Source organism: Chelonoidis abingdonii, chromosome 11, assembly GCF_003597395.2.
Source record: "Chelonoidis abingdonii isolate Lonesome George chromosome 11, CheloAbing_2.0, whole genome shotgun sequence".
NCBI classification, from domain to species: Eukaryota; Metazoa; Chordata; order Testudines; family Testudinidae; genus Chelonoidis; species Chelonoidis abingdonii.
Window position 1 is genome coordinate 45,093,005 of NC_133779.1, and position 26,068 is coordinate 45,119,072.

Sequence of the window (26,068 nt, forward strand, 5' to 3'; positions counted from 1 at the left end):
CAACCTGTGACTTCATTAGATGGTCATAGCACACTGACTGGGGAACAGAAATAGTGCCACGGAAAAGATGTGCGGCCCTTTGCTAGCGGCAATCATGCAGCAATTGCAGTGGCAGACTGGCTAGAGCTGAAGTGCAAATTGTGTTTCTGTTGTAAAGCACTACAGGAACAGTGCAATAGTGCAAATTGTGCGTAACTGGGGTTATCATCATGAGTAAAAACAAAAGTGAACTTCAGTTAGGCTGCAAATAAGCAGCAACTCAGCAACCTCTCCTGGGACTCTGCCAAGTTCACAGCACAGGAAAGCTGTTTAAAGCGTTCTGCATCGTCTAGCAAACAGGGCTAGAGGTGTGGGGGGAGTATTCAGTGCTAGCTAAAACTAGTGGGCTTCCAGGTATGTCTATGGGGAAAACCCTGCAGCACGTTAAAGCACAGGACCCACTGGTAACAGTGAGTTACTGTGAAAAAATGTAACCCTGGAAGGGGAAGAAGCTGTCTGAAGGGAGTGGTTATGTGCTATTGAGCCTTCTATGCAACCCAGGTCCTAAGTGATCATGGTCAGATTCTCAGCTAGTGTAAGTTGTCATAACTTCACTGGGCTGCTGAGAACCTGCCAACACCAAGTATTCAGAAAGAATTAATCAAGCCTCAAAAATCAGAAGGTTGGTGTAAAAGCCGTGGGATAGTGAAAGTGATATTTCAAACTCTTTTTATTTGGATTCACATTTGTAAACTTTTCTCCAAATCCAAGGGCTAGAAGCAATGAAAGCTGAGGGTCCCATCTAATCACATGACGGTGGGAGTCAGGGCTTTATGGAAAACACTGAACAGCATGAGACTTGCAGTACAATTGTGGGAGCTGGTCTCATAACTCAGTCCCAATGTAATGGCTGCTCAGGAGCCTGGGTGAAATAAGGTGGCCACCTCAGCCCATTTCATAGTGGACATGTTTCCTCCGGTGTCACAGACAGCGCTAACTGCAACACAGGTTGGCAGCCTCCGAAAGAGGCCAAGGACTGAATAAGTGAAGGAATCTGAACTCTTCTCACTCTGTGAAGAAGGGGGACAGATTTTTGACCTTGCTAAGCACCTATTTTGCTTCCTGCCTGCTTGTAATCTCCTATTTTTCCTTCCCCACTGCACCTAGCACAGGGGCAGAGAAGGGCAGACGGGGGAGTGTTCAATGCACGTCAGTAATCCCCAGCTGACATACGGTCCTTTGGGGACTACAGTCATCTGGCACAGTTTAATACAACCCCAAAGGTGCTGTAACCTACATCTAGTGGTGGGGATGGGCAGTGTCAGGGAGCTATAACTCATTCTCTGATAGCCCCGCTCTCTACTGTGCCCAGCAGAAAATCTGGGCTGGGGCAGGAAGTCCTTCTAGGTCAGGGGCAGAGTCCCAGAATAAAGGCAGTAGGTTTCCAGGAGGCTGATCAGGCACCTCTCCCTAAAGCTAAAGATATTTCAAAATGAAAAATGTGCTACTGGATATCAACCCAGTTACTTTTAATTAACCTGGACAAAATGCTGGCCGGAGCCTGAGCAATGCTATTATGCTGGGGGGAAAATGGGAGAGGAGGGAGCCATGTGTGGGGTGATCTCAGCTGAGTGGAATGTCTAGCTGCACCCGTGAAGGCTTGTGCAGTTGTTCTGGGAGTGAAGATCATGAATTATAGTCTTCATGCCCATATATGTACATGATCTCCTGGGCTTGGGGTCTGTGGGGATGGACTGGTGACTCCTGGGCGTAGGGCTGCCACCTCTGAGGTACAAAACCCTGGGACATACAGGATGATCCTAAGCCCATGACACTGGCTAGCTGGCACATGGGCTGAGCACCCTGACAGATTTCCCAGGACAGCTTCCTAAACTGGGCAGGTGGCAGCCCTACGGGGGTGACGGTCAGTGTGCAGTTGGCGGGTCCCAGGTCTATTAGCCGCTGCAAGGGGTGCTGGGATCTGGGGGGTCGCGGAGAGGCTGTAACACTGGGACTTTGGGGAGGGTTCATCGGGTGCTTGGGGCTTTGGGGGCCCTAGCAGGGCTCTGCCCTGGACGCCCACAAGCGTTTGGACCGTGCGGGTTGCCCTGGGCTCCTCTGGGAGTTGGGGGGTGAACCTCAGACTTTGGGGGCCATGGGGCGGTGATTTCGGGGTGCGGCTTTGGGTGCAGGGGCTGTTGTGACTTTGGGGTGTCACTGGGACTGGGACTCGGCTCTGGGGGGGCCATTGTGACTTTAGGGGTGGGGCCTGCGCACAGAGTGAAGGAGGAGGGAGCGGCCCGCGCAGGCGCTGCCTTGTAACCACGGCAACCGCTGAGCGGGCGGGCGCGGCAGACTCCATCCGGGTCCTCCCGCGCCGGCCGGAAGGGACGTCACTTCCCGGGCGCGGGAGGGGCGAGTTCCGGTATTTCAGGGCGGGGCGGCGGGCGCGCGCGCGGGGCTGCAGTCGGAGCCATGGCCGGGGTAACCACCATCGAGGCGGTGAAGCGCAAGATCCAGGTGCTGCAGCAGCAGGCGGACGACGCGGAGGAGCGGGCGGACCGTCTGCAGCGCGAGGTGGAGGCCGAGCGCCGCAACCGCGAGCAGGTAGCGCCGCGCTGGGGGCCCGGGCGGGGCTAGGCCGTTCTAGCTCCCAAGCTGCCGGTCTACCGGCCCGGAGCCCGCGGGTGGGGGGGATGTCACTGAGCCTGAGGGCGGGGGCGTGGCCGGCGTAGCGTGGGGGGTCACTGAGCCCGGAGCGGGCGGTGGGGTCGTGCGCGCTCGGCTGGGCGCGGGGTGGTTCACTGAGCCCGGAGGGGCGGGGGCGGGCCGGCGAGCCGTGGGGGGCGGGTTTACGACCCGGCCGGCGGGGTGGACCTGGGCTCGCTAGGGCTGAGCCCGCGGGTGGGGAGGGTGTCGCTGAGCGGGAGGGGCGGGGCGGCCGGCGAGCCGGGGGGGGGGGTTTAACCAGCGCCAGGCCGCGGGGTGGGGCCGCGTCTCTTCCGCTCCCTGCTCAGGAAATGAGGCAGCAAGTTTGGCTCCGCGGAAACGCTCCCTCCTCGTGTGTGCGGGGCGGTGGGGGTCAGTGGGGGGCTGGCCCGTGCTCCAGGGTGTGCAGCCTGATCTGGGCCCAGGCTCATCGTGGGCTTGGGAGCCTGGAAAGGGGTGGCGCTGGGGGCTGGGTTCCCCGTGGGTGAGGAGTGGGGTAATGGTGGGGTGTTCGCCTCTGCATTGTGCTGCCCATGTGCTGTCCGAGCTCCAGAGGAATCAGTTTTAGGGAGGCCTCAGAGGGGATGGGAACGTTGTGCTGTGTCCCTGCAGCATGTAGTGCTGGGCATCGCTATTCCTCCTTGCGGGTTGGAGTTACAGTAGTTGGTTGTGAGCTCAGCTTCCACTCCTGGGTGTGGTGGCATCTGGTGTGCTCCTTGTGTAGAGGTTAGGCAGCCATCCTGTAACTGCTGTACATGGAGGTTCAGGGAGGCTCCTGATTAGCCAAGAGGACCCTCCCTACTAAGCAGTTCATTATTTATTTGAGCTAAAGCACTTCTAGTGCAGCAATTACTGTGTTGTGAATGCTGAGCACCTACATAATATGCTGATGGGTGTTAAAGAAAACACCAAGATTGTTTTAGGTGTGGCTGAAGTCTGAAGCTGTTGGGGTGGCCCTGTCAGGCACCTTTGCCAGTTCTGTGACACTAGCGTGAGGCAGGCAGACTTGGCATTTCAGGCCCATTTCTGTAAAAGATTACAAGCTGTGTGCGCCCTGAGTGTACAGTTGGCTTATGGAGAAGTTTTGTGTTTTCACTCTGAAGCAACCACTCAGCAACTTGAGCTCAAGAAATAACTCTGCTGCTCTGCCCAGCAATGAGTTTGTGGTCAGGAAAAGATCTGACTTTGGAAAATGGGAAGCCACTTATTGTGCTGCAGCCAAAGCTCTGTGTTCCAAGCTTGTTGGAAGCTTGTTCTAGGGCTGAACACATCATGGCTTGATATTTCAAGGATGCGAGCACATATGGAAGCAGTATCTTCTATGGTACTCAGTCTTCAGACTGGCTGTTACTGTGCCCTCTGGCTTTGTGAGTGTGCCCTGAAAGCAGATGTAGAGGCTAGTCTGTGCTCAAGATGTAATTTACTAGTGGTGCTGATCCAGTAACCTTTGACCGTCTGAAATTGTGGCTTTCCTAGGGATTGGTTTGTCACTGGTAAAACCAGTTCAACCTTACTCTCACTGGATCTGTAGATGGTGGCTGGTTCTAACAAATCAGAACAGTGCCTTGAATACTAGTTGTGCCAACTTCCAGGGCTTAATACCCTGGCTCCTGGAGGCTTTTAACTTATTATCTTTGCATATAGCTAAAATAAAAGCCTTGCTGTTTAGTAACTTTCTTGCCTTGGTAATAACAAGGGGATATATTAGATCCAGAAGTAGCCTTTATGAGCCAGCTCATATTGTGGTGAGCTCTCTAACCATTGGCATACATTCTAAACATGGCAGAAGCTAATACTAATTTAGCAAGTCTGATCACTGCCTAAATCCTAGGATGGTGTGTGGGAAGGGATCTTGAACCACCAAAAAATCTAGTTTACTTGTGGGATTTAGCCAAGTAGGCTAAGCTCTATGCCAACCATCCTCAGATGTACATGGGGAAACCCTTAGTACATGCAGAAAGATAAGATCTGTTCACCTCCACTGAAGCACTAGTTTGACACAAGCTTGGAGGAAGGGCTCTGGGAGTCTGAACAATGCCATACCCTGAATATTTTCATCCTGCTGGGCATATTCATGCTGGTAAGTGGCACTAAAGTTTAGTGTTGGCTGCTAAAACTTTCTGGAGGACACTCCAGCTAGAGTAAAGATGCCAAGGAACACCCGCAATTCTCCTCTAGTAGAACAAGCAGCTGTGTAAATATCCATGCTTGGCTAGTGGGGCTAGGCAGTTTCTTATAAAATCTTTACCATTATTGGAACACTCCTGGCTCACTACCTGGTATGAGGGGCAGAGAGCTTCACACCTAAACAGAGGGAGTGGGTGTGCCTGCTACTGAGTCTGTATCACTTAAATCAACTTCAACTTCTCTGGCTGCACTGGAACTAGCTACTGGAGGGGTGTGGTCCTGCAGATGCACTCTTCTCAGATGGGTATCAGATTATCTTGCTTCTGGTCAGACATGTAGTGTCAGGTCTGCACAAACTCCTTGTGGCCCCTGGCCAACCTACGGGTGCAACTTGCATGTTGCAATAGTGTAACAAGCAGCAGTTGTATTCTCTCCAGTACTGTGTGCTGTAGACTTCCTCCATCCAAAGATAGCAATAGGAATGTGCAGATTGTAGGTCAGTGTTTTTGCTCAATTACTAGGTCTTTAAAAAGACAGGCTTGATAGATTCCTGTGGGGGCAGGTAAAGATTTTTACAGAGCAGCATTTTAAGACCTCCTTTAGATTTTGAGCCTACTTAGTCGGAGATCTGGTCCCATCTTCCCTTTTCAATCTTCCCTTTCTGAGACTGCCTCTTTTGCCTTCCTCCTTTGTCTCCCAGGCTCTGTTTGAAGAGGCATGTAGTTTTTGAAGAGGTGTGTAGTTAGCACTGCCCGTTCACATTCCAGGTTGTTCCTTGCTGAAAGGCTGCCCGTATCTACAGCAGTGCTGCACTGGACACTCCCACTAATCTGAGGTGATACTTAGAATACAGATTATTTTTTTGCTCACTGTACATTTGACTTGTTATCATGAGGCATTAGTGACTCAGACTGGGTATTGTGGCAACTTAGGGTAGGTTACTTGCTCTCAGGAAGCTGTAGTGATTGGCTAAGAAATCCATCAATTTATCTGGCATGACTCAGATCTATACAGCAACACTCAAGTGAAGTCTGGGCCTGTTTGAACATCTGTGTAAACTTAGTCTGGGTTTTTATAAATTCCAGCATTACCTCAGCACACAACTATTTGGAAACTGCTGCTCCAAAATGGTGTCTGTCAACTCCTTGCCTTAGCTTTCTTCTCTCTGAACTGGAGCTGGCATGGATCACTCAGTCAGGTGGCTTTCTGGACACAGCTTACCTGGCCAGGGAAACTCTTCTGGCTCTATCTAAGGAGATTCAGCCTGGGGATATCCTGGATCATAGTGGTATCTATGACGGAAGGAAGGGTGGGTTCTAATCCAGTGTGTCATACTGCAGTTTGATTTGTGCTCCTTGTGTTTCAGTCACTCCTTCCCTGATTTCTTGGTGTGCAGTGGTGAGAAGGCTTCTCTGGGTTACCTCTGTTGCCCTTTCACTGAAACTTTCTTTGAGCAGGGTCCTGAGACTCTACACTGGGGAACAAAGTGATGCCTCATGCTTGCCCCAAATCAGTTTGCCCCAAGATAACCATAGCCTTCTCCCAGCTCCTCAGATACACGGTTCCCTTGGAATCTAAACATGCTGACAGTGTAAATAACTAACTGGAGCTGTGGAAAGGATTATCCAACAGACAGTTGATAGATTTTTCCTTTACTCACCTCCTGAGAGTCTGGCGGCACTAGCTTGTCATTCAGAGACATTGACTTGAAATGGTTTGGGGCTTGAGCTTTGATAGGTTCTCATCAGTCTTGCATCTCTCATGTCTCTGGTCTCTGACTCCATCCTGACCCATAAAAGGGAAGGTGTGGGGAGAGCTCCTCCTTGTTGACTAGCTCAGTGTTCTAAGACAAAAAGGGTAAGTGGTTCTTGGCATGAACTGACTGAAGTGATATCACATGTGATGCTGCCAGTGCGGGGACTCTGTGGAAAGCTCCCAGACTTTCCATCCTGCTCAAATACTGACTTAATCAGAAAAACTGAATTGTTCAGTGCGTGATGCTCTTGAATACTGGAGTCCTTGTTATGAAGGTACTCAAGGCAGGGTTGGGTATGGACACTGGTCTGGAATTGCTAGAACAGGGGCAGGAAGAAGCAGCCACATCAAGGTCTTAGGGCAAGTTTACATTACAAAATTAAGCTGATGTAACTTAGGTTGACATACAGCCACCACAGTAATTACATCACTTTTCCATGTCCACACTACACTCCTTGTGTCATGGGTGCATGTCCTCAACAGGAGCGCGTACACCAACGTAACTGTTAATGTCGGGCATGGGGGACAACTTCGGAAAGTGACGTGAGCAATGCAGTGTCCACACTGACACTGTCTCGACCGAAGTGCTATACCTCTTGCAGAGGTGGAGTTAAGTTGGTGGGAGCTACATTATAGTCTAGACCAGGCCTTGAGCTGGCAAATACTCTGCCCTTGCAGCATATTCCATTGAGATGTTGAGGCCACTTAATCATGCAATCACACTGCAAGGCAGTGGAGTGTTAAGCACAGAGGGACATAGGACACCTATGGCAGTCAAACACTGCTCACTAGACCACAGGTGCTTTCTGGAAGAAGCATCCATAGTGACATTTTATTTATGGGGAAACTGAGGCACAGGGAGGCTTGATGTGCTGGTGTAAGCAAGCCTAGAACCTGCATCTCCTGATTGCAAGCCTGGTGCCTGACCCACTGAACCACATTGCCTTCTAGCTTACTGCCAAGGTATCCTTTATTCCCTCAGAGCTAGTAAGGGATCATGTGACCCAGAAGAGGCAGTAGGGAGTTGTGCTACTGCTTGACCTGAAGCTAGTGTAGGCATGTGTAACTGACTCTAAAGGTGGAGGGATTTCCCTGCCCTCTGGCCTCCCACTCACCTAAGCCACACTTACAGAATGAACAGCCTTCAGCTTGTAAAGGGGCTGCTTTCGCTGAACTGCCAGACTATGCAGGATGGCATCCCCAAATGAGCTGAAATCAGTGGGAGTTGGGAGGGCCCCGCACTCCTCAGAATTGGGCTCCAAGTTCTTTATGCCTTATCCTGCACATCCGTGGCTCTGAGCAGGTCAGCTCAAGTGTCAGGACTGTCTGATGTCTGTCCAAGCTGATTAGAAACCAGGCAGCTTCCTTGATGACTTTTCTGGGAGTGTAGGGATAGTCTGATCCAGATAGCATGGTCTGTCCATGAATGGAGAGGGGAGGGGAGGGGCTGGATCTGATGCATTGATTGTCTTGCTGGCTGTCACTGTGGCCTACTCCAGCAGGATCAATGCAGTGGCTTTGCTAGGTCTAAACTGAACAGCAGGATGACTAAAATGAGGAAGTTGGCCTTCAGGCCCAGAAGACAAACACCTAACTTGTGTGTGAATTTAAGGAGGTGCCCCGTTGGCTGCAGTGCTGACTGCTTACCTGGGAGTCCAGGGGCTCCAGTGTACATCTAGCAAGATGTACATCTGGAAGGCTGTTGCAGTGGAATAAAATGAGGCCACTCCCAGGTCTTGGTTCTGCACTTTTTTGCAATTACAAAAGAATTCCTTATGAGGCTGCAGTATGGTCATATTATAGCTAAGCCAGCAGTTGTCGTGGAAACATGTATACTGCCACCCTGGCTTGTTGCAGCCCTGAGATAGTGTTTGTTCACATCTCTGGGTAGAGGCATAGATTTCTAGAGCTGGGGGTTGAACGCAGATGGTGTCTTCTGATCTTAGGCTGCTGCTAGCAGGGCTAAAGAATTCCCTTAGTAGTGCAAGGAGCCCTCTTGGCAGCTGGAGGGAAGGCCTACAGAGAGTGGCAGCTTGGTACAAGGTTCTAAATGCAAGTTCCTATACCCTGAAGATGGCAAAGTTGTCTGTGTTCCCAGCTGGCTTGCGGTTGCCTTCCTCAGACTGCTGGCTGTCTGCCTGAGCTGCTGCTCATTCCGCAGGTGTGGAGTGACCTTGGGGGGTGCCCTTCTGCACAAGGTAACAGAACTGAGCAGGGTTTTGTTGCATTTACAAAGCTGTTGGGAATTTCATTCCCCTCTTGCTTGGGCTAAGCTGCAGGGAGCCCAAACAAGCACTGAAGGGTAGAAAGTGGAGCCCCCTTGCAGCAGCTGGGTGGCTGTGGGAGAGGGTAGAGAAGCAGTTCCACAGGAGTGAAGGAGCCACCTTCGTACCACAGCTGGGCTTAGTCAAGTTTAAAACACCACATAGCCAGAAACTGACAGCTAGGTTCTCTTCCTGCCCCTCCCCCTGGTGTGGGGACCGCATCCTACCCCTTCCAGCTGCTTGACATGAGGGCATAGGCCTTGCCATTCTGGTTTTCCTCCGGCCTTGCTGGGGAGGAGCGTGCTCTCCTGTTGGTCTGATTGTCTCACTTTCCTCAGGCTGTGCACTGATGGCAACTAGACCAGTTCTTGGCCAGCTCCTTTGCTGGAACTTTCCAGTTTTAATCCCCTTCCTCTCCTGCAACACAGGTGCTTGCTGGCTCCTCCAGGGCAGCCCTCTTCAGGCATCAGTTGGGTGGGATTCCACAGAAGAGGCTTGGGGGTCAACTTGCCTGGAAGTGCTCACCTAGGGAGATCCCTTTCCCATGATGCACTCCTTGAACCCTGCCACTGGATGGTACTAGCCTCTCCCCTGCTCATCAGGGCACCATGCAGCTCTGTAATGGTCCAGCCAAGGAGAAGAGCTGAATGGCCTGTCTGAGCTTTTACTCCAAATATATTGAGCCCTATTCTAACACTGGCTTCTTTCCATTGCTCAGCTGGTACAGCACTGCTCCTCCCCCAGGCCCAAGTTGGCTCCCTTCAAAGCCTCATCGACTTGCAGGCTGCTTTGTTACCTGTGGTGCTTAGGGTATTTCAGATGTAAAGGTCCTGCCAGGCTCCTTAGTGCTTCACTGAAGTGAGCTGCAGCTCCTTGGTGGCTCTTCCTCTCATCGCGACTTCTAAGTTACTAGGAAGAAATCAGTTTGCCCAAGGCAGACGGGGAGGGTTCTTATTACTGCCTTAAGTGGCAAGCAGACATCCATAAGCTGTAGAGACCTCCCATGATTGGGGAGGGGAGGAATGGGCATTGGCCCAGTGTACTAGTTCATCCGCAGCCTCAGGCTGGGTTGTAATGTTCATAAGATACCTACCTGTGGTGTCACAGCAGCCCATAAGGCGTGTCTAGCACTAGAGGAATCGCTTGCATAACTGTTGCGGCTATCAAAGCAATGTGCCTAGATTTGAGTGGAGATCCAAATCTCCCTGCTGACAGCAAAAGTTCAAGTGACTCCCTTTCCCAGGCTCCCAGTTGGCTTTTCACAGCACAAACCTGGGTGACCATCTAATCTTGGATCATGAGCTATGGCCCAGCTGCAGTGCAGTAGCTGTTGATTATCTAGCAATGGAAGGGTTTCCTGTCATTGTAGTAAAACCACCTCTGAGGCAGCAACACGGTCAATGGAGGAATTCTTCTGCCAGCCTAGCAGGATCTACAGTGGGGGTTAGGCTAGTCCAACTGGCGCAGGGGGCATGAAACTGTTCACAGCTCTGAGTGCTGGAGCTAGCCTGACCCACGTCCTACAGGAAGACTAGGCCTAAAGCTTTTTATAGCTGCAGTGGCTCCTCAGTAGCCCATATTGAGAGGATGACTCTGAAACTAAAGGCTGCGTTGTTGCTATAGCTGTAGAATTCCCTTCCCAAAGAACTGTTCTGGAGACAGGATATCCCCAAACTTCCCCTCTAGCTCCAAATTCCTGCTAAACTACTGAGCAAAATCAAGTTGCTGTTCAGAGTTTCCAACATGTCCTTGGAAACCTGTCTCGAGGCTGGCAGTGACATGCATTGGCTGGCCTAAGCACAGCGATCAGCCTGGGAAGTCTGGTGCTGCCCCTCATGGTCAGGGGATCCCAGAGAGCTGCTGTCTCCTCCAAACGTGCTTCAGATAAACTTGCAGTTGCTGACTTGCTTGGAACTTTCCTCCAGCCACACTGAGTCACAGCTCTGCCACTAAATGGCACTAGTTTCCTGTGTAAAACAGCTGGCTGCAGCCTTCATGAAATGATAGGCTGCTGTTCAGGATAAAGGGAGTAGTGTTGGCCTCTCAAAGTTCTGATGAACTGGAAACGCTCTGGCAGATCTAATTTGTGCAGGCAGAGGTTAGTTGGGCAGGTTCCTGTCACAAGTCTGCTTGAGCTGAAATCCTACTTCTTCATGGAATGCTGGGAACTTGTGTGGAGCAGCTTCACTGCATGAAACTCCGCCTGTCAAAGATGTGGCACTTCTTTCCTTTTCCATCTCTGTCAATGGCAGAATGGGAAATTGATCACAGGAGCCCTCCCTTACTGTAAGTGCTAGACCCACTGTAGACTAGCTCATGGTGTGATCAACTCTCTAGGCTGAGGCAGAAGTTGCATCCTTGAATCGCCGTATCCAGCTGGTAGAGGAGGAGTTGGACCGAGCCCAGGAGCGTCTTGCCACAGCTCTGCAGAAGTTGGAGGAGGCAGAGAAAGCTGCAGATGAGAGTGAAAGGTGAGCTGCATTACAGAAACAAGAGACTTCCTGCAGATACCACTCCTCTCTGGCTCTACACAGATATTGCAGATGCATAGTGGAGACATGGGGGGGGAACAGCAATGGAAGTTGCTTAACCCACATAATAGGTCCTCCCTGCAGACTAAGGGAGATCAGCCTCTTGCCTCAGCACTTGCCATGTCTTTCTCTGTGTAGAAAAGAGGTTAAAATTTGGGGTGGGGCTTTAGGCCATGTGTACATGAGTGAGCTTACAGCTGCACTGCTGTAAGGTTGCCTGTGTAGCTGTCTTGCTGACCGGAGAGCTCTCCCATCAACACAATATAGCTACTGTCACTTGGTGAGCTGCTTTTGTCAGCAGGAGAAGCTCTTCTGCTGACAGTGCTGTGCATGCTGCCATTTATGCCAGCAAAACTGTTGCTTAAGGGATTGTATTTTTTACACCCGTGAGACACCAGTTTTGCTGACATAAGTGTAGTGTAGACATGGCCTGACACTCTCCAGAGACGTCCTAGTCTGAGTCAAAGCTAGACTGAACTGGAACATTGCTGGATGAGGCGAAACTTCCTTGTGACCCGTAATACATAGGTTAGGTATAACCCCTGGTTGCTGTCAGCCCTGCATCAAGAACAGACTTTCATAAGGCACTGTAGTGGTTAACATGCCAGTTCAAGGTCAGTTGTACATCACCTCACTTCCTCTTGTCTTGGGCAGAGGCATGAAAGTGATTGAAAACAGAGCCCTGAAGGATGAAGAGAAGATGGAACTGCAGGAGATCCAGCTCAAGGAGGCCAAACACATTGCGGAAGAGGCTGACAGGAAGTATGAGGAGGTGAGGCTCTCAAAGCTATCTCACCCCACTTGGCTTCACCCAGGTGCAAGGTAGCTCTCCTAATGGATCCTGATGTGGGAAGTGCTTTCCTGAGTGAGCACTAAGAGTTAGTGTTTCACCCAGCTGAGGTCATGCTGTCCTTTTCTGGTAAAGAAACCGGTCAGCTGGGCTTTAGGCCAGCAGAGTCCATTGTGAGCTCCTTCCCAAAGAGCGAAACTCTTGCCTCATCAACTATCTGTGGCTCTCTCTCCTCTAGGTTGCCCGGAAACTGGTGATCATTGAAGGAGACTTGGAGCGCACTGAGGAGAGGGCTGAGCTTGCAGAATCGTGAGTCTTTTTGCTTTGGACCTCATCTGCATGATTCCTTCTGCATGGGAACTAACATGACTGAAACTTCCCAAACCAAACCTTGTTAAACAAGGCCTGAAGTGTGGATTGAGGGTTAGCTCTTCTGCCAAAGGAGCTGTTACTCCCCTGATCTGTCTCACTTGTACCAGGAGAAAATGAACACCTGGTCTCTGATGTGGGGGCATGGAGTGTGATATACATATCACAGTCAGTGTTTGCCTTGTAGTGGAGATGCCCAACCTCTTTGCATGGAGTGACTTTGTACCAGCAGGATCAGAGGGTCCCTCTCAGTCTAGTTCATTTCACCAGCACTGCTCTGTTGGTCACTAGAGCAGCTGGGGTCTATTAGCTTATCTGGAAATTGCTGTGGGACACTGAGGCAAATGCACAATGCACCCTACTGCAATTGCAAAGTCCCTCTGGACAGGGAATTAAAGCAGCACCAGTAGCCATGGAACATCAGTGCCTGAGTCTGATCTCAAACAGAGCATTGAGTCGCTGGATAATTCTATCCAGAACATGCACAGAGATGCAATGTAAGGGCCTTTATTTCCTCAAGTGTGGCTGCTTTAATTGGTCTTTAAGGGGGAAGTCAGGGCCTTTCTGTTGCATCGTTTAGGCCTTGTATAACAAAGTCACTTGTATGCATGTACAGCAAATACAGTTGTGCTTCCCACCCAGATGTGCATGTCGTGACCATGACTTCTTTGTGTTTTTCCCTTTCCCTTCCCTCTTTTTTTGGCTTGGCTTTGTTTGATGTTGCTGCTCCTTTTGACCTTTGCCCCCTTGCCTGGCTTGTGCCATCATGTGATCGTCCCTAACAGTCGTTGCCGGGAACTGGATGAGCAGATTCGATTGATGGACCAGAATGTGAAGTGTCTGGCTGTTGCTGAAGAAAAGGTACTAACCCTTCCCTTGAAGTGTCAAACACGCCTTGTGGCCTCCTCATCACACTCCTGCCCTCTGCTCCTTAATAGCATCTCCTTCATTTCTCACTTCTGGAATGCTCCATTCTCTCCTGTTGACTGGCGAACCTCCCTTTCTCTGAGCAGGTGGCAGCTGCAGCTGCCCCATAGCAGAACAGCTTCCTTCCCCACAGATTACTTATTAATGTTCAGTTTTTTACATGCAAGACTTTGGGTCCAGCATGAATCTGCATCCAGCTCTAGCTGCTCCATTTTAAGGCCTTGCTTTTGCTATAGTGTGTACAAGGCACTGAGGATAGGTGTCTAGTAAGTGCCTGTGTGGGTGTTCACTTCCTACAAAGCTGCCTGTAAACTCTCCTGACAGCCTGGAAGTGAAATCCCACCTGGTGTGGTCATGTGAGATCTGTCTCCTAAAGAGCTCTCCAGTCTTCTCTGCACAAGGATTCACTTTTTTCATCTCTCTCCTGTGTTGTCTCCCTCCCACTTTTCTTTCCTTCTCTCCTGCCTTTTTAAAAACATCCACAGTAAATGTTCCGAGCTGGAGGAGGAGCTGAAGAATGTCACCAACAATCTCAAGTCTCTTGAGGCTCAGGCTGAGAAGGTAGGGCAGCCTTGCAAAGGGCCAGAAGCCTGCAGGCACTCCTGCATGGGCCTCCTGGCTAAAGAGCACCCAGTGAGATGCAAACACTCCCTGGTCTGTAGTACTTGTAATGGCCTTTGCATGAGGCTGAGTCCCTGGGAGCTGCAGACATGGGCGTGCCAGTGGTTTGAAGTGCAGAGCTAGTAGTCGTGTGTCAGTCTGACTCATTTGTCTCTAGAGACAAGGTGGGTGAGGTAATCTTCCATTGGACCAATGTCTGGTGGATCTGTGCAGTGGTGGTCATTGTCTTAAGCTGCTCCAAGGTTGGAGGGGAAGCATCACATCCAACATGAGTGGAAGGCATTGGCTACCTGGCTGTGAAGCAGACTTATTCATCCATGTGCCTAATGCTGCATGTCAGTCCATGGTCTGGGGTTGGTTTCCTAACCACCTGCTGGTGAATAAGCATGGTGTGAATTACTGTGCTGAGCCAGCCTCCCTGTGGCTGGCCCACTTAGTGCAGCATCTGCAGGCAGGAATGTTGTGTTGTGGAGCAAGAGTGAGCCCCTAACCTCCCCTCTGCAGCTAAGGTCTGGACTTAGTGACTCTTGGACTTCAGGACATATTTGTGGGAGGCAGTTAGTGGTGCTGGGATTTGACTCTGTCTCTTCCACAGTACTCTCAAAAAGAGGATAAATATGAAGAGGAAATCAAGATCCTGACAGACAAACTCAAAGAGGTGAGTGGCTACTTCTCCAGGGTCTGAAAGCGCATTCCCAGGGGTGTGGGATTTGGATAAACATCTTGAAAGGGGCTGTCAGCCATCAGTCCAGATGCCAGGATGGGACACCTCATTCTGAGTCTGGCCATCTTAGCTTGACTTCACTGTGGTAGACTCTGAGATCAGTCTCATGGCCACATGTAGCTACAGATTCAAAGTGAAGAACTGCAGACTAGCCCTCTGTTAATTGGCTCTGTTTTCTGTCAGGCGGAGACCCGTGCAGAATTTGCTGAACGATCAGTAGCCAAACTGGAGAAGACCATTGATGACTTGGAAGGTCTGTTTTGGGGATTGGGATGTCAAAACCCAGAGTGTGGCAAAGATCACTCAAGATGGGCCAGCTGAGTCTATTGCCCCAGATGCCATGGGGCAGGGTGGTGCTGGAGCTTATGGGAGGGAACAGATAGGCTACCCTGATCAGAATCCTGTTCTCTTCTCAATTACTCACTTTATGGGCATGGCCTGCTCTGGTTCAGCCTGCTGGCTGATGTCAAGTGGTATGAGCTGAAGTTAGAGCTGCTGAGTCACTCTGGACCTGGAATCTACTGTTAAACAGCCCAGCTCAGTCTTTGCACTGAGGCTGAATAAGTGTTGGTGTGACATGTTCGTAGATTGCTGCTTGGCACTCAGGTGTTACCTGGCCACTCCAGACAAAGCAGCTGGGATTTTCTTGCATTTTGTTGCTTAAAATGCATTTGTGTGGTCAGACTCGAACGAGTTATCCTGAAATTTCTGGAGTGGGGTTGGGGAAAGGGTATTATACAGCATTCTGAGAACCTCAGTAGGTAGGGACAGGACAGTAGGATGTTGGTCAGATTAGTGCAGCTGAAATCTATGGCATATGTTAAAACCAGGTGCAAGCAAGTAGTCATACTAGACCCATTAAGCCTTTTGCTTACAGAGTACAGCAACTCCCAACACATGGAATGGCTCTCTGGTCTTCAGAACTATCCTAAGACTAAATTCCTCTTAGTGGAAAGCCATAGTTCAGACTTCATCTGTCCTGAAGGGTGGAGGAAGGCTACAACTCAGCGTGCCCTCACCCAGTGACTTAAGCAGTCTGAGTCTTGTGTTGATTTCCTAGCTTTTGGGAGCTCAAAATGGTGAAGACTTGGGTCTGTCTAGCTTCTTGGCTACATCAGAGCTCGACTCCTGCAAAGCTAGCTTCAGTCTAGAAATCATGCTGTCAGTACAGTGACTACTGCCACCTCAGCTGTACTTTCTAGATCTCTTTCCGTAGCTGATGTTTTATGGTAAGCCAGTTATTCAGTGGAAAGCTTAACTTCATTACAACAAGTGCAAAAATCTCTCTGCATGCAGTACTCAAAACATATTGATCATGAGACAGTTGGCTCTGATCTACAAGCCTGCTGCTGAAGTGACCTAGGTTAAGACTGAAAGACATGGTCTTCTGGGCACTCTGTAGAACTCTAGCAGCTGTACTGTAGCCAGAACTCCTATTCCCTTGGAATTAAGTGGAGCTGGCAAGATCAATACTAAAACTCTTCTAAGACTGAATTCCAGGCCTCCAATTAGGCAGGTAGTCTGCTAGCTTTCTCCAGCTGATTATTAGATAACACAGGTGTGGTTTGCATGCTAGGATTTCTCCTGCTAATTGTACATGCTGTCTGTAATGGGAAGTCCCTACATCTGTAGACTAGATGACTAAAGCCACTAAGCATGGTAACCTAGGGGTTTCATATTGAAACTAAGATGAAAATACTCACTTAGCTGATCTCTGCCCTCTAGCTGGGAGCACCAGTTCAGCTCCCCCACAAAATGGGGTGGGGAGTGGTTCTTGCTTCATTGGTTACTGCAGATCCAGTCAGTCAGGTGACCCTTGTGAGTCACCTCAAGTTGCACTGCTTTGAAGTTGTTGGCCCTGCTCCTCAAGGAACTGGTATTTGTAATCTCCAAGGCACTTCTTGATTAAACTATACCAAACCTAGTCCTGTCTCTAAACAAACTGGAGAGATGGGTTCCCAACTACATTGAGTCACAGCTTTTTTCACTTCCAGTTTCACTTTCCCCTGTTCTTGGATTCCATGCTGCATTTCCTGCCTCTGGGTATTTGGACTATTCCTCTGCCTGCCTTACTGTTTCCTCTTTGTTCTCCTCCAAACCTCTTCAGATGAGCTCTATGCCCAGAAGCTGAAGTACAAAGCAATTAGTGAGGAATTGGACCACGCCCTCAATGATATGACTTCCATGTAAATATCAGCTGGCTGTGGTGGTGTTTGCTCTGCTAAACAGTGAGAACTTGCTTGGTTTGCTGTGATTGCTGACTTACACAGAAGACTGGTACTATTTCCTGCAGATCTCTGCCTCTAGATTAATGCAGCAGTGTCTGTCAGCGTGCTGTGACTAACTCTTGAGTTAGATTATTGTGATGTGCATGTACAATACTAGTATGTTGCAGGGCTAGCTTGGATGAACCTGGATGGTTTAATCTGTGCCAAGTAATGCTGTTCCCAGTTACTCCAGAGAAGGCTTCCTGCAGAAGTGACAATGTGCCATTGTTTTGCAAGATCTAGTGTGGCAGGGGCTGCAGTTAGTGCTAGTCAAATATCAGATACATGATCCTGGGATTGAGAAGATCCATAAACTGCTCTGGAAGTAGCCAAAACTAGTTTACTATAACTCGCTTTGTGGCTTGTTGTGGACTCTGCATGCTCCCTCGCCCACTAACCAAGGAAGGGGCTGATACTCACTCAGAAGTAAGCATCCTTGTTTCTAACATCTGAAAGGGCCATAAACCCAAACTTGCTGTGTACAGACCCTTAAGGGCCTCTTAAAACAAATGTCTCCTTCTCTATTTCATACAGATAAATCTGTGATTCCAAACTCCACTTTGGATTTGCCTCTCTGCTTGGTGGCTTGTTCTGCATCTGCACCTTTCACTTGTGCTCTTTCTGCTACTCTCTGAATTCCAGTGCCCTTGTTCAGTTAGACTGTGCAGGGCATCCCTGGGAATAAACACTGAATGCACTGAAACTCAGGAGCAGTTGTGCTGCACTTGCTCTCAAACAAAGCTTCCTCTGTATGACCTATTGTACCAGACACTGCTGTGCTCAGAGGGGCTGCCTTTTCAGTATGTCTCAGTACAGGGGCTGAGGGAAGCAGAGGGTTTTTTGTTCTCATCTGCATATTTCATGTAGAGTCATAAAGCGCCTTTTGTACTTGCTATTGCTTGAGCATGTCACTCTAAGGAACAACTTGATGTATACATTGATGGTGAGTGAAATGGCTGGTGCTACTGAGCAATGGACTTCTAGATTTGCTGCCTGACAGGCCCGTGTAACTCCCCCATGTCAGTGGAATATAGACATTTGATGCACTAAATTCTTCCTTCTGCTGTTGTCTGTTCTTGATTCACATGTCTGAATTGCATATCTGGAAACGATACCAAGTGCTGAGTGCTCCATAAGGACTGAATGGTTCCTTGGGGTTGCAGCAGGAAATCTGAAGCTGTTTGTATCCTGGTCTTGGTAGCTAATGACTTTCACATCTCATTCCCCTGCAGGATGCAGTCAAATGCTGGCTCACTGTAAAGTCACTACATACACCTTGTCTGCTTTACCCTGGTCAGTGAGCCACTTGGCTGGATGCAAAAGCTGACAAACACAGGAAAGCACATGGGAATTGCAGTTGGACAGGATTGGTCAGATGCTAAAGCTGTACCAGTGGCTGCACTGAATTCGGTCTGTGTGGAGACCAAGATCTCAGTTTCTGTAGTGCAAAATGTCCTCCTGTCAAGCTGAGGGGTGCAGAAGCTAATGGAGGAAATCCATGCATGCCTCTTGGCCAAAGTGCTCCAGCAGCAGATATGGGGGTATTGTGGGATCTTACCCTGGAGTGCATTGCTGGGTTCACAGCTGGTGGTAGGAACCAGTCACGCTGCATACTGGCATGTCACTTGATTTACACAAGTGACTAGAATGTTTGGGATTATGAACACTACCCAGGCTGACCTCATCACGTCTGCTGCCCACTTTGGCTCACCAAATCTCTCTCCTGTTCCTCAAATTGTTTCACTTTGTCCTGGAAGTCCTGGTGTAATGTCCAAACATAACCCTTCATGAGCCAGATCTTGGTAACTGAGGCCAGGTGCTCTGTAGTTCAGAAGACTTGCCCCAGCCTTCTCTCACTTCACTCTACTCTTCAGCTGTGTAGCCCCTTCCAGTTCACTCAGCTAGACTACAGCAGCACCCAGACAGGATGGTACCTGGTACCATTGCAAGGAGCTGTTCAAGCAGAGTCCCTGCCCTGACAGGGCTACATGCTGACTTGTTGGGATGCAGCTATAGTAGCTTGAAGCTCTAAGATGCTGAAGTTTTCATGTTGCATCATATGAAGACACTTGCACGATGCCTTGTAATCTTCATGGAAACCTCCTTTAGCTTCTCTCAAACACTTCTCCAACTGCCCCAGTGTCAAAGCACAAGTGACTAGTCATCACACTGAAATCTTTGCCCTTGGAAACATTCCCTGCTTGTCTGATGTTGCCACTCCTGAAGGGATGAGGTTAAAAGTGCCCCTGCTTCCTGCCCTTGAACTCAACATTCTCACTTTGGGCTGGGAGGCCAAGAAACAGCCACTTGTATTGGAATCTACAGCTCTAAGTGGCTCCCCTGGGGTCTGCCTCTTCAGTGTAAATTGAAACATCCAGGGACTGGGGTGTCAGCAGGCCCCCTCCCTGCCAGTCATGCTAGATAACACCTGCAAGTAGTGTGTTAGAAATGGATGTTTGGGTGCTGCAATTCCTGACCTGGGGTTGTGAAAGCTTTGTGGTCCAACCAGCTTTGTTGGCACCTGCATAGGCAGGCTAACATGAGAGCTGGGCTCAGCAGTTCTCTGCAGAGAGCTGTCAGTGACTAGAGAGCCTCCTGCAGTGCTGGTGAGAACCTCAGGGCCACCCTTGCAAGGCTGGGGGTGTCTCAGACCAGACAGTCTGGCTGAAATCATGGGGTCAAGAACAAGTACTGTCCACCTGCTGGATTCTCCTCCCTTGGATCTGGGCCATAAATGAACTTGGGTGGGAATCCCTCTGGTTCCTTCCTCATCTCCCTCTGCTTCCCAGTATGGAGATGGCTCAGACAGTCACGTGAAAGCCCTTCTCTGGCTCCACTGCTCAAGGCTGTTACACTCACACTGGCATTACATATTCATGCTTTGGTCACCAGGGTGCACTCAGACCTCACCAGAGTGACCAGCCTGCCCAACCAAGGGCTGCAGTGGCAGCCTGCCAGGAGCCCAGACTGCCTTAAAACAGAACAGAGTGGGTCCCAGCAAGCAGCAATAATGGTCAGGTTCCAGCCCCACATCCTGCTCCAAGAAAGCGGGGTCAGTGTGCTGGGACCTGCAGTCTAGGCTCAGCTATTAGAGACCCACTGTAGAACGGTCTTTAGAAAACCCAGAGCACACAACAAACACGCCCCTATCCTAGACATCCTGTCCCTGGGGAACTGGCTGTTGGTTCTAGGTGCGGAGTCTACAGAGGCTCCTATTAACTAAAACTGGCGGGTTCTTGTGCTGCTGCCATCTGCTGAGTGTTACCACAGTGGCTGTCCAGGCCAGAGCCATCATGAAACCGTCTCCATGAATGGCTTGCCAATTACAGAACCAGTTCTCCTCCCTTGGTTTTCACACCTCTACTGCTAGAACAGGGCCTCACCCTCCCTGACTGAACTAACCTCGTTATCTCTAGCTTGCTTGCTAGCATATATATACCTGCCCCTGGATATTTCCACTACCTGCGTCTGACGAAGTGGGTATTCACCCACGAAAGCTCACGCTCCAAAACGTCTGTTAGTCTATAAGGTGCCACAGGATTCTCTGCTGCTTTTACAGATCCAGACTAACACGGCTACCCCTCTGATACTTGACTCCATGATCTTGATGTCCTAACATTAGGCTGAAGATTAATTAGAACAGAGAGCAGGTTTGAGGGCAGAGAACACTTGTAAACCCTGAGAAAGGTTCCCCCGAAGCACGTTGCTTGATTCAGGAGGTGAGCAGAGGATAGCTTGTGACCTCCCACTGACACCGGGACACTGCCAGGGACTTGGAATTCCATTCTTGGGGAGGGGTTTCAGTGGGACTAGGAGCAGCTGGCAGTTGTCAGGCCTGCTGACTTGTCTCTTGCAAGGGCCACATCTTAAGGGCTTACACTTGGACTAGGCTAGCAGCATCTACTGACCACTGTGTACCTGTGTGATCTGAATGATACAGTGCAGCTGAACAAACCCATGGCCTCTCCATCCTCCCTTCCCCCAGCAAGAGGTAGTACCAAGAGCCCAGGAGTCCCTTGAGGCAGTCTGTCAAAAGATGACTGTCCTGTGTGTGGGTGGGAGGGACTTAGGAAAGCAGTGAGTGAGGGCTGTTAGGTTACTGGGAAGGACCTATGCCTGAGCTGGGTTCTCTTGCTACCCACAGGGCTGGTCTGGCTGTTAGCTTGGCTAGTTTTGCTCTGGAAGCACGTGACTCTGGAGCCCACTTGCCTGGTGTTGGAAAGTTGGCAGGCTGCTACTTGAGAAGATCAGACCCTTGTGCTGAGACTTCCACCATCTGTCTGTGGTGCAGCTGGGTGCAGGGCTGGCAGGTCTCCCTTGGCACTCCCTGTGGCTGATCATCCTGCTGTTGGTTCGGTGGTGTCAGCAGCAGGGGCCTGGGATCCATCTCTGAGCTTGTTAGCTTTGAAAGCAGGTGAGGCTTTTGGTCCTGTGTCATAAACCGATCATGAGCTGCTAAGCGTGACTTACTGACAGTCCTGGACTGTGGCTGCTGTCCCACCTCCTTTCTGAGGGTTGCTGGGGAAGCTCCCAGTGCCCATCAGTTTCTAGTCACATAGCTGCACTGTAAGCAGCGGGGTTGCCTGAATGCTAGTCTTGATCTAGCCATGTGCTTTCTGAATTGTTCAGAGTCGAGGGTGTATCTAAAGGCTCTCCTGTTCCTGGGCATAAAGAACACACTACCCTTCAGGCTTCATTTTCCAGGGACAATCCATCTTCCTTCCTATGCCTCCATAAGCCCTCAGTAGGACTTCTAATCTGGCCACACTTGGCTTCTACCACAGGCTTTCTGAGCTGAGAAGCAAGTTGGCAGTGCTGGTCTCATTCTGTCTCCATGCCTCAGGCTGTAAAAGCAAGCTGGGACTTACCCTCAGAATGCCCCATGTTAGGGTCAGGTTGTATGACTGGCTCATCTTGGTACTCTACTAACCTTCCCTTTCTCTTTTTCTCTTCCTCTTGTTTCCCCTAATCCTCCTGTTGCTGATGCAGAGCGCCTGTACAGCCAGCTTGAGAGAAATCGCCTGCTCTCTAATGAGCTGAAGTTAACGCTGCATGATCTGTGTGACTGAGAAGGTGGCCCACTAATGACACTAAACAAGCTTATTGTGAGCACCAGTGCTGTGGACCACAGTGAAATCTGATCATTCTTAACAGACTGGCAGATTAGCAGATTTTGTGCAATTACTGCTATTTAATGAGGCAGCTAAAGTCTATCCTCTAATATACTTATTTTTTCAAAAGGTAACCTCTGTTCTCCATGCATAACCCTCCCCAGGACTGTAATTCCTCCTAAGTCTGATCATTCTGGGCAGTCTCACTGATAGTGCAGTGGGGAGTCCCTGGGGGCTGCTGTTCTGGCTCTAACAGTCAGGTGTGATGTGGGGGCTTGGCTATATTGGAGACCTGTCTGTTAGATGAGTTGCTGTAGATGCTGCTTTTGACAATATCCAACATCTGTAAGTGCTGTGACTGACCAACTTACTGTATGCTGAATGTCTGTAGGATGTCCTGCTGCATGGGTTGATGGCTGTTTCTAATGATAATAAACCACTGACCTTGTGGTCTGTAAGACAAAATGAAAACTTGTGCTGCTTTCATAAAGCCAGGCTCCATCCAGAAGGCCTGTGGAGAAGCCTGGTCACTGTTCAGACCATGTGGCCTGGGATGTGGAGAAACCTCTTGGGAGTGAGCTGCTGTTGTCCAAGGACTTGCTGAGTTGGAGGCTGTGGCTGCTGTCGCTGTAGTGGCAAAGCCTGCATAAGCTTGGAATTATCCCCCTTGAGAGCCTGCTCAGGGGAAAGGCTGTAGATCCTGTGGTCCATGTCTCTTGGGCAGAGCTGCCTCTCAACAGCGTGTGAAGTGGTCCTGCATGTTACGTCAGAGCCACTCTTGGAATAAGGCTGATCCAGACCACTGGTCAGCTCTGGGATATAGACTTTTCTGGCTTCTGTAATGCATTTTTAGCCTCCAGGGCAGACTTACAGCATCCCAAGCTCTTGCTAGCCCACTGCCTGCTGTTGACCTAGAATAGTCTCCCCTTCCTCAAGCTCTCGGCCACCCTGAAGAGGCAGTGTGTTTAGAACTGAGGCTTGCTGTCCAGTCTGGCTATTAGCAGGTGGTCCCATGACCTTTCTGACCAGGCTGTTAACATCTGCCATGTGATCCCCTGCAGGGGAACCAGTTATGCTGTGGCTGAAAGGAATTGCCCATTATGTTATGGCTTGGGTTTGCAGCAGTCTCCCCAAGCTACCACTGGGCAAACAAAGCCGCTATCTGGGTTTTGAGATCTGGAAATGTAAGAGGCATAATGTTGAAGCAATGGGAGATCTGGGGGAGGCTAGCTTCACTCTGCCACATCTGCATGCCAAGTACTGACTGGAGATCTTGCTGCTCAGGAAGCACCAGCATTTCAAGAGGCAGAGGCCAGGAACAACACGGGTAACTCCACAGCTTATGGCTGCAATTGGCCCTGCATCTGAAGTCTGAGGAGCTAACCAAAGTAGTGTGCTGGGAAAGAATGAATGCAGGTCTCAGCAAGGGCTATACCTATGTGACTGGTAACTGTCTAACTCTTCCTCTCACTAGATAAACTGAAATCTACCAAAGAGGAGCATCTCTGCACGCAAAGAATGCTGGACCAGACCCTGCTGGACCTGAACGACATGTAAATGATCCCTGCCATCGCCTCTGCCCCACCCAGCAACTCGCTGGGGGCCAGCCCAGCCAGAGCTGCCCTCTAACCCCAAGGGTTACCTTCTCTTGCCAATTCAACCAAACCAACTTCTGCCAAGTCACCTCAGGGTTAAAGGTCACCAGGTTGGGCAGAGCCTTAAACAGCATCATTAAGGGAAATACAAACAATGCAATAATGTCTGGAGAACGTGTGAGATGTACACATTTTGTAACTACCTTTTTTGTAGCAACCATTGTAAACATTCCAAATAACTCTAGGGCTCACCAACAGCACCTAAAAGAAACGGTTGGCTTTAAAATTTGATATTAACCTCTTGCTCATCAGCTCTGGTCCTGTTTGCCCCACTGCTGGGGGGAAGCGGGGGTGGGACAGTTCTGGTGCTGGGTGTTAAGTTGGAGTAGCCGGGCTAGGAATGCAGGGGTCCTTTCTGCTGGGCACTAATGCATCCTGTCAGAACTGGAACTCTTGCAGGAGCAGATGGCCCAAAAAGGGCCTTCAGTTTCTCAGCCTTAAAGTTTCTCTCCTTGCATGGCAGAGCTGTGGGAGCAAAGAGGAGATTCTTTTCTTTTTTTAAAAGACCAAACCTGTTCTCTTTGAACACTCATGAATGGAAGAATTAGTCACATGGGCCTCTTGGCCCTGTGTGTGCCAGTCACTCCCCTTTGGCCATTGACTAGAGAAGCAGGCAGCCCCTCTAACCCATTGCTGCCACTGGGTTTGAATCTGCCTTCACGAAGTGCTATTGCACTGAGCTTTATCACTCATTGCTGATCAATTGTAACAGCTCATGTATAAAACTGCCTCTTGTGTGAAGAGCTTTGCTTACACTGAGGGGATCCCTTCAGTCCCCCCGTTACCCAGGAGTGCTCTTATTGTCTTGAGTCAGGTCCAAGCCACATTGCAGTGCATTGTTGAAGTTCTGTTCGTGAGGCACAGTAGTGAGAGCTGCGTGAGGTTTGCATTGTGTAGCTTAGGCTTGAGAGAGGCTCATTGGTTGTGTTGGTTTATGGGGCCAGTTAGAGGGCAACCTATATCAAGTGTTTTGATACTAAAATTGACAACTGTCTTATATTGTCTTTTGAAATAAAAACCATTCCCGCCATGCTGGTTTTAGACGTAATGGGCTTTGATTAAAATAAAGCTGCTGTACACCCACAGGCGCCTCCATGTTCCTAAGGATGGGGATGTGCACGAACCAGTCACTGGTTCTCCTCCCATCAGCTGCAGCTGAGCACAGCCCCAGACAAGAACTTCCAGTGGGGCTCTGCCAGTTGCTAAGACTAGCCTGCTTGGTGCTACTAGATGATCAGCTGATGCTCTGTAAGTTACTTCCAGGTCCCATCTGACCTGGGGGGGAAGGGGGCATCTGGACACAGGTAAGCAGTTAGATGGACAATTAACTTCTTACTTGCACCAGCTTTTCCAGATAACAAGCTGGTAACTGTAATGACTCAAACTCCTCTGCACCCAGAGTCAGTAATCAAAGCAAGGTGCCAAACTAGACCTTTCCACCAGTGAGCTCTCTGTGGAGACCAAGCTTTGTAGCTACAGCGATCTATAATCCATCCCTCTTCCCAAGGGCTGTACCTTCCACAGAGTCAAGCTTAGCCCCCTGCCCCAAAGCCTACCTTTTTCTAGGTACCAAATCTGAGCTCAGGTAGCTATCAAACCTTTTACTCTTTTCAGCAGTTTGTGTTTTAAGGCACAAGACAAACCCAAACGCACCACTCTTGCAAACCCTGTTCAAATATCTGAAATTCCATAAGGGACAGAGTCCAGGTCCCCTTGGAATATTTCCAACACTCCCTGCAAAAAGAGAGCCCAACTACCCTGGGAAAGGGAGTGGAACTACCTCATCCCTACTGCCAGAAGAAATGTTAACTGAAATGGCTGCTGTATGCAACTTTCTACATGCATGGCAGAGGACAGCTCTAGGCTTGTAAGAAAGTGCCTGAGTGAAGGATTGCTGTTTCAATCTTAACCCATTTTCCCCTGCCCCATGTTTGTTTTTCATCCTGTAGGGAAAAACAGCTTCCCACTTCACTTTGCATTTCTCTACCTCCATCTCACTTTCTTCATTTTAATGTGTAGCCTAAACCTATTCAATAATGTCTTGTGTGAGGATTTTAACGGGGTGCTTGTGCCAAATATTTTAAGCTAGAACAACTCTTTCCTGAAACATGTAAATAGTTTCCAGTGAGACCCTTTATTTTAGAAGTTCTTCAAACTTTTAGAAGAGCTCTGATCTGTAGTTATAGGGCTAACTTAGCTCTGTGGGTTTTCTCTCCTGTTATCCTGGGCCTGTACCATG

General features: G+C 49.7%; 2 protein-coding genes across 17 annotated transcripts in view; both read left to right on the forward strand.

The window, feature by feature from the left end:
- TPM3 (tropomyosin 3) overlaps window positions 1-24,859 on the forward strand; it is a 31,462-nt gene extending 6,603 nt beyond the window's left edge. Inside the window, exons 1-9 of one of the 16 annotated variants that reach the window (XM_075071016.1) lie at window positions 2,397-2,586; window positions 11,172-11,305; window positions 12,020-12,137; window positions 12,394-12,464; window positions 13,937-14,012; window positions 14,668-14,730; window positions 14,980-15,049; window positions 16,904-16,982; window positions 23,649-24,859. In XM_075071016.1, the coding sequence (XP_074927117.1) occupies window positions 2,455-2,586; window positions 11,172-11,305; window positions 12,020-12,137; window positions 12,394-12,464; window positions 13,937-14,012; window positions 14,668-14,730; window positions 14,980-15,049; window positions 16,904-16,982; window positions 23,649-23,652 (747 nt within the window). In that variant the 5' untranslated portion in view covers window positions 2,397-2,454 and the 3' untranslated portion in view covers window positions 23,653-24,859. Of the gene's footprint in view, window positions 1-2,380; window positions 2,587-11,171; window positions 11,306-12,019; window positions 12,138-12,393; window positions 12,465-13,309; window positions 13,386-13,936; window positions 14,013-14,667; window positions 14,731-14,979; window positions 15,050-16,903; window positions 16,987-22,052; window positions 22,849-23,648 lie in introns of those variants that run through there. The other 15 variants (XM_075071015.1, XM_075071013.1, XM_032793665.2 and 12 more) reach the window with 15 other exon arrangements.
- NUP210L (nucleoporin 210 like) overlaps window positions 1-26,068 on the forward strand; it is a 121,741-nt gene that overhangs the window by 45,805 nt on the left and 49,868 nt on the right. The window lies entirely within an intron of this gene.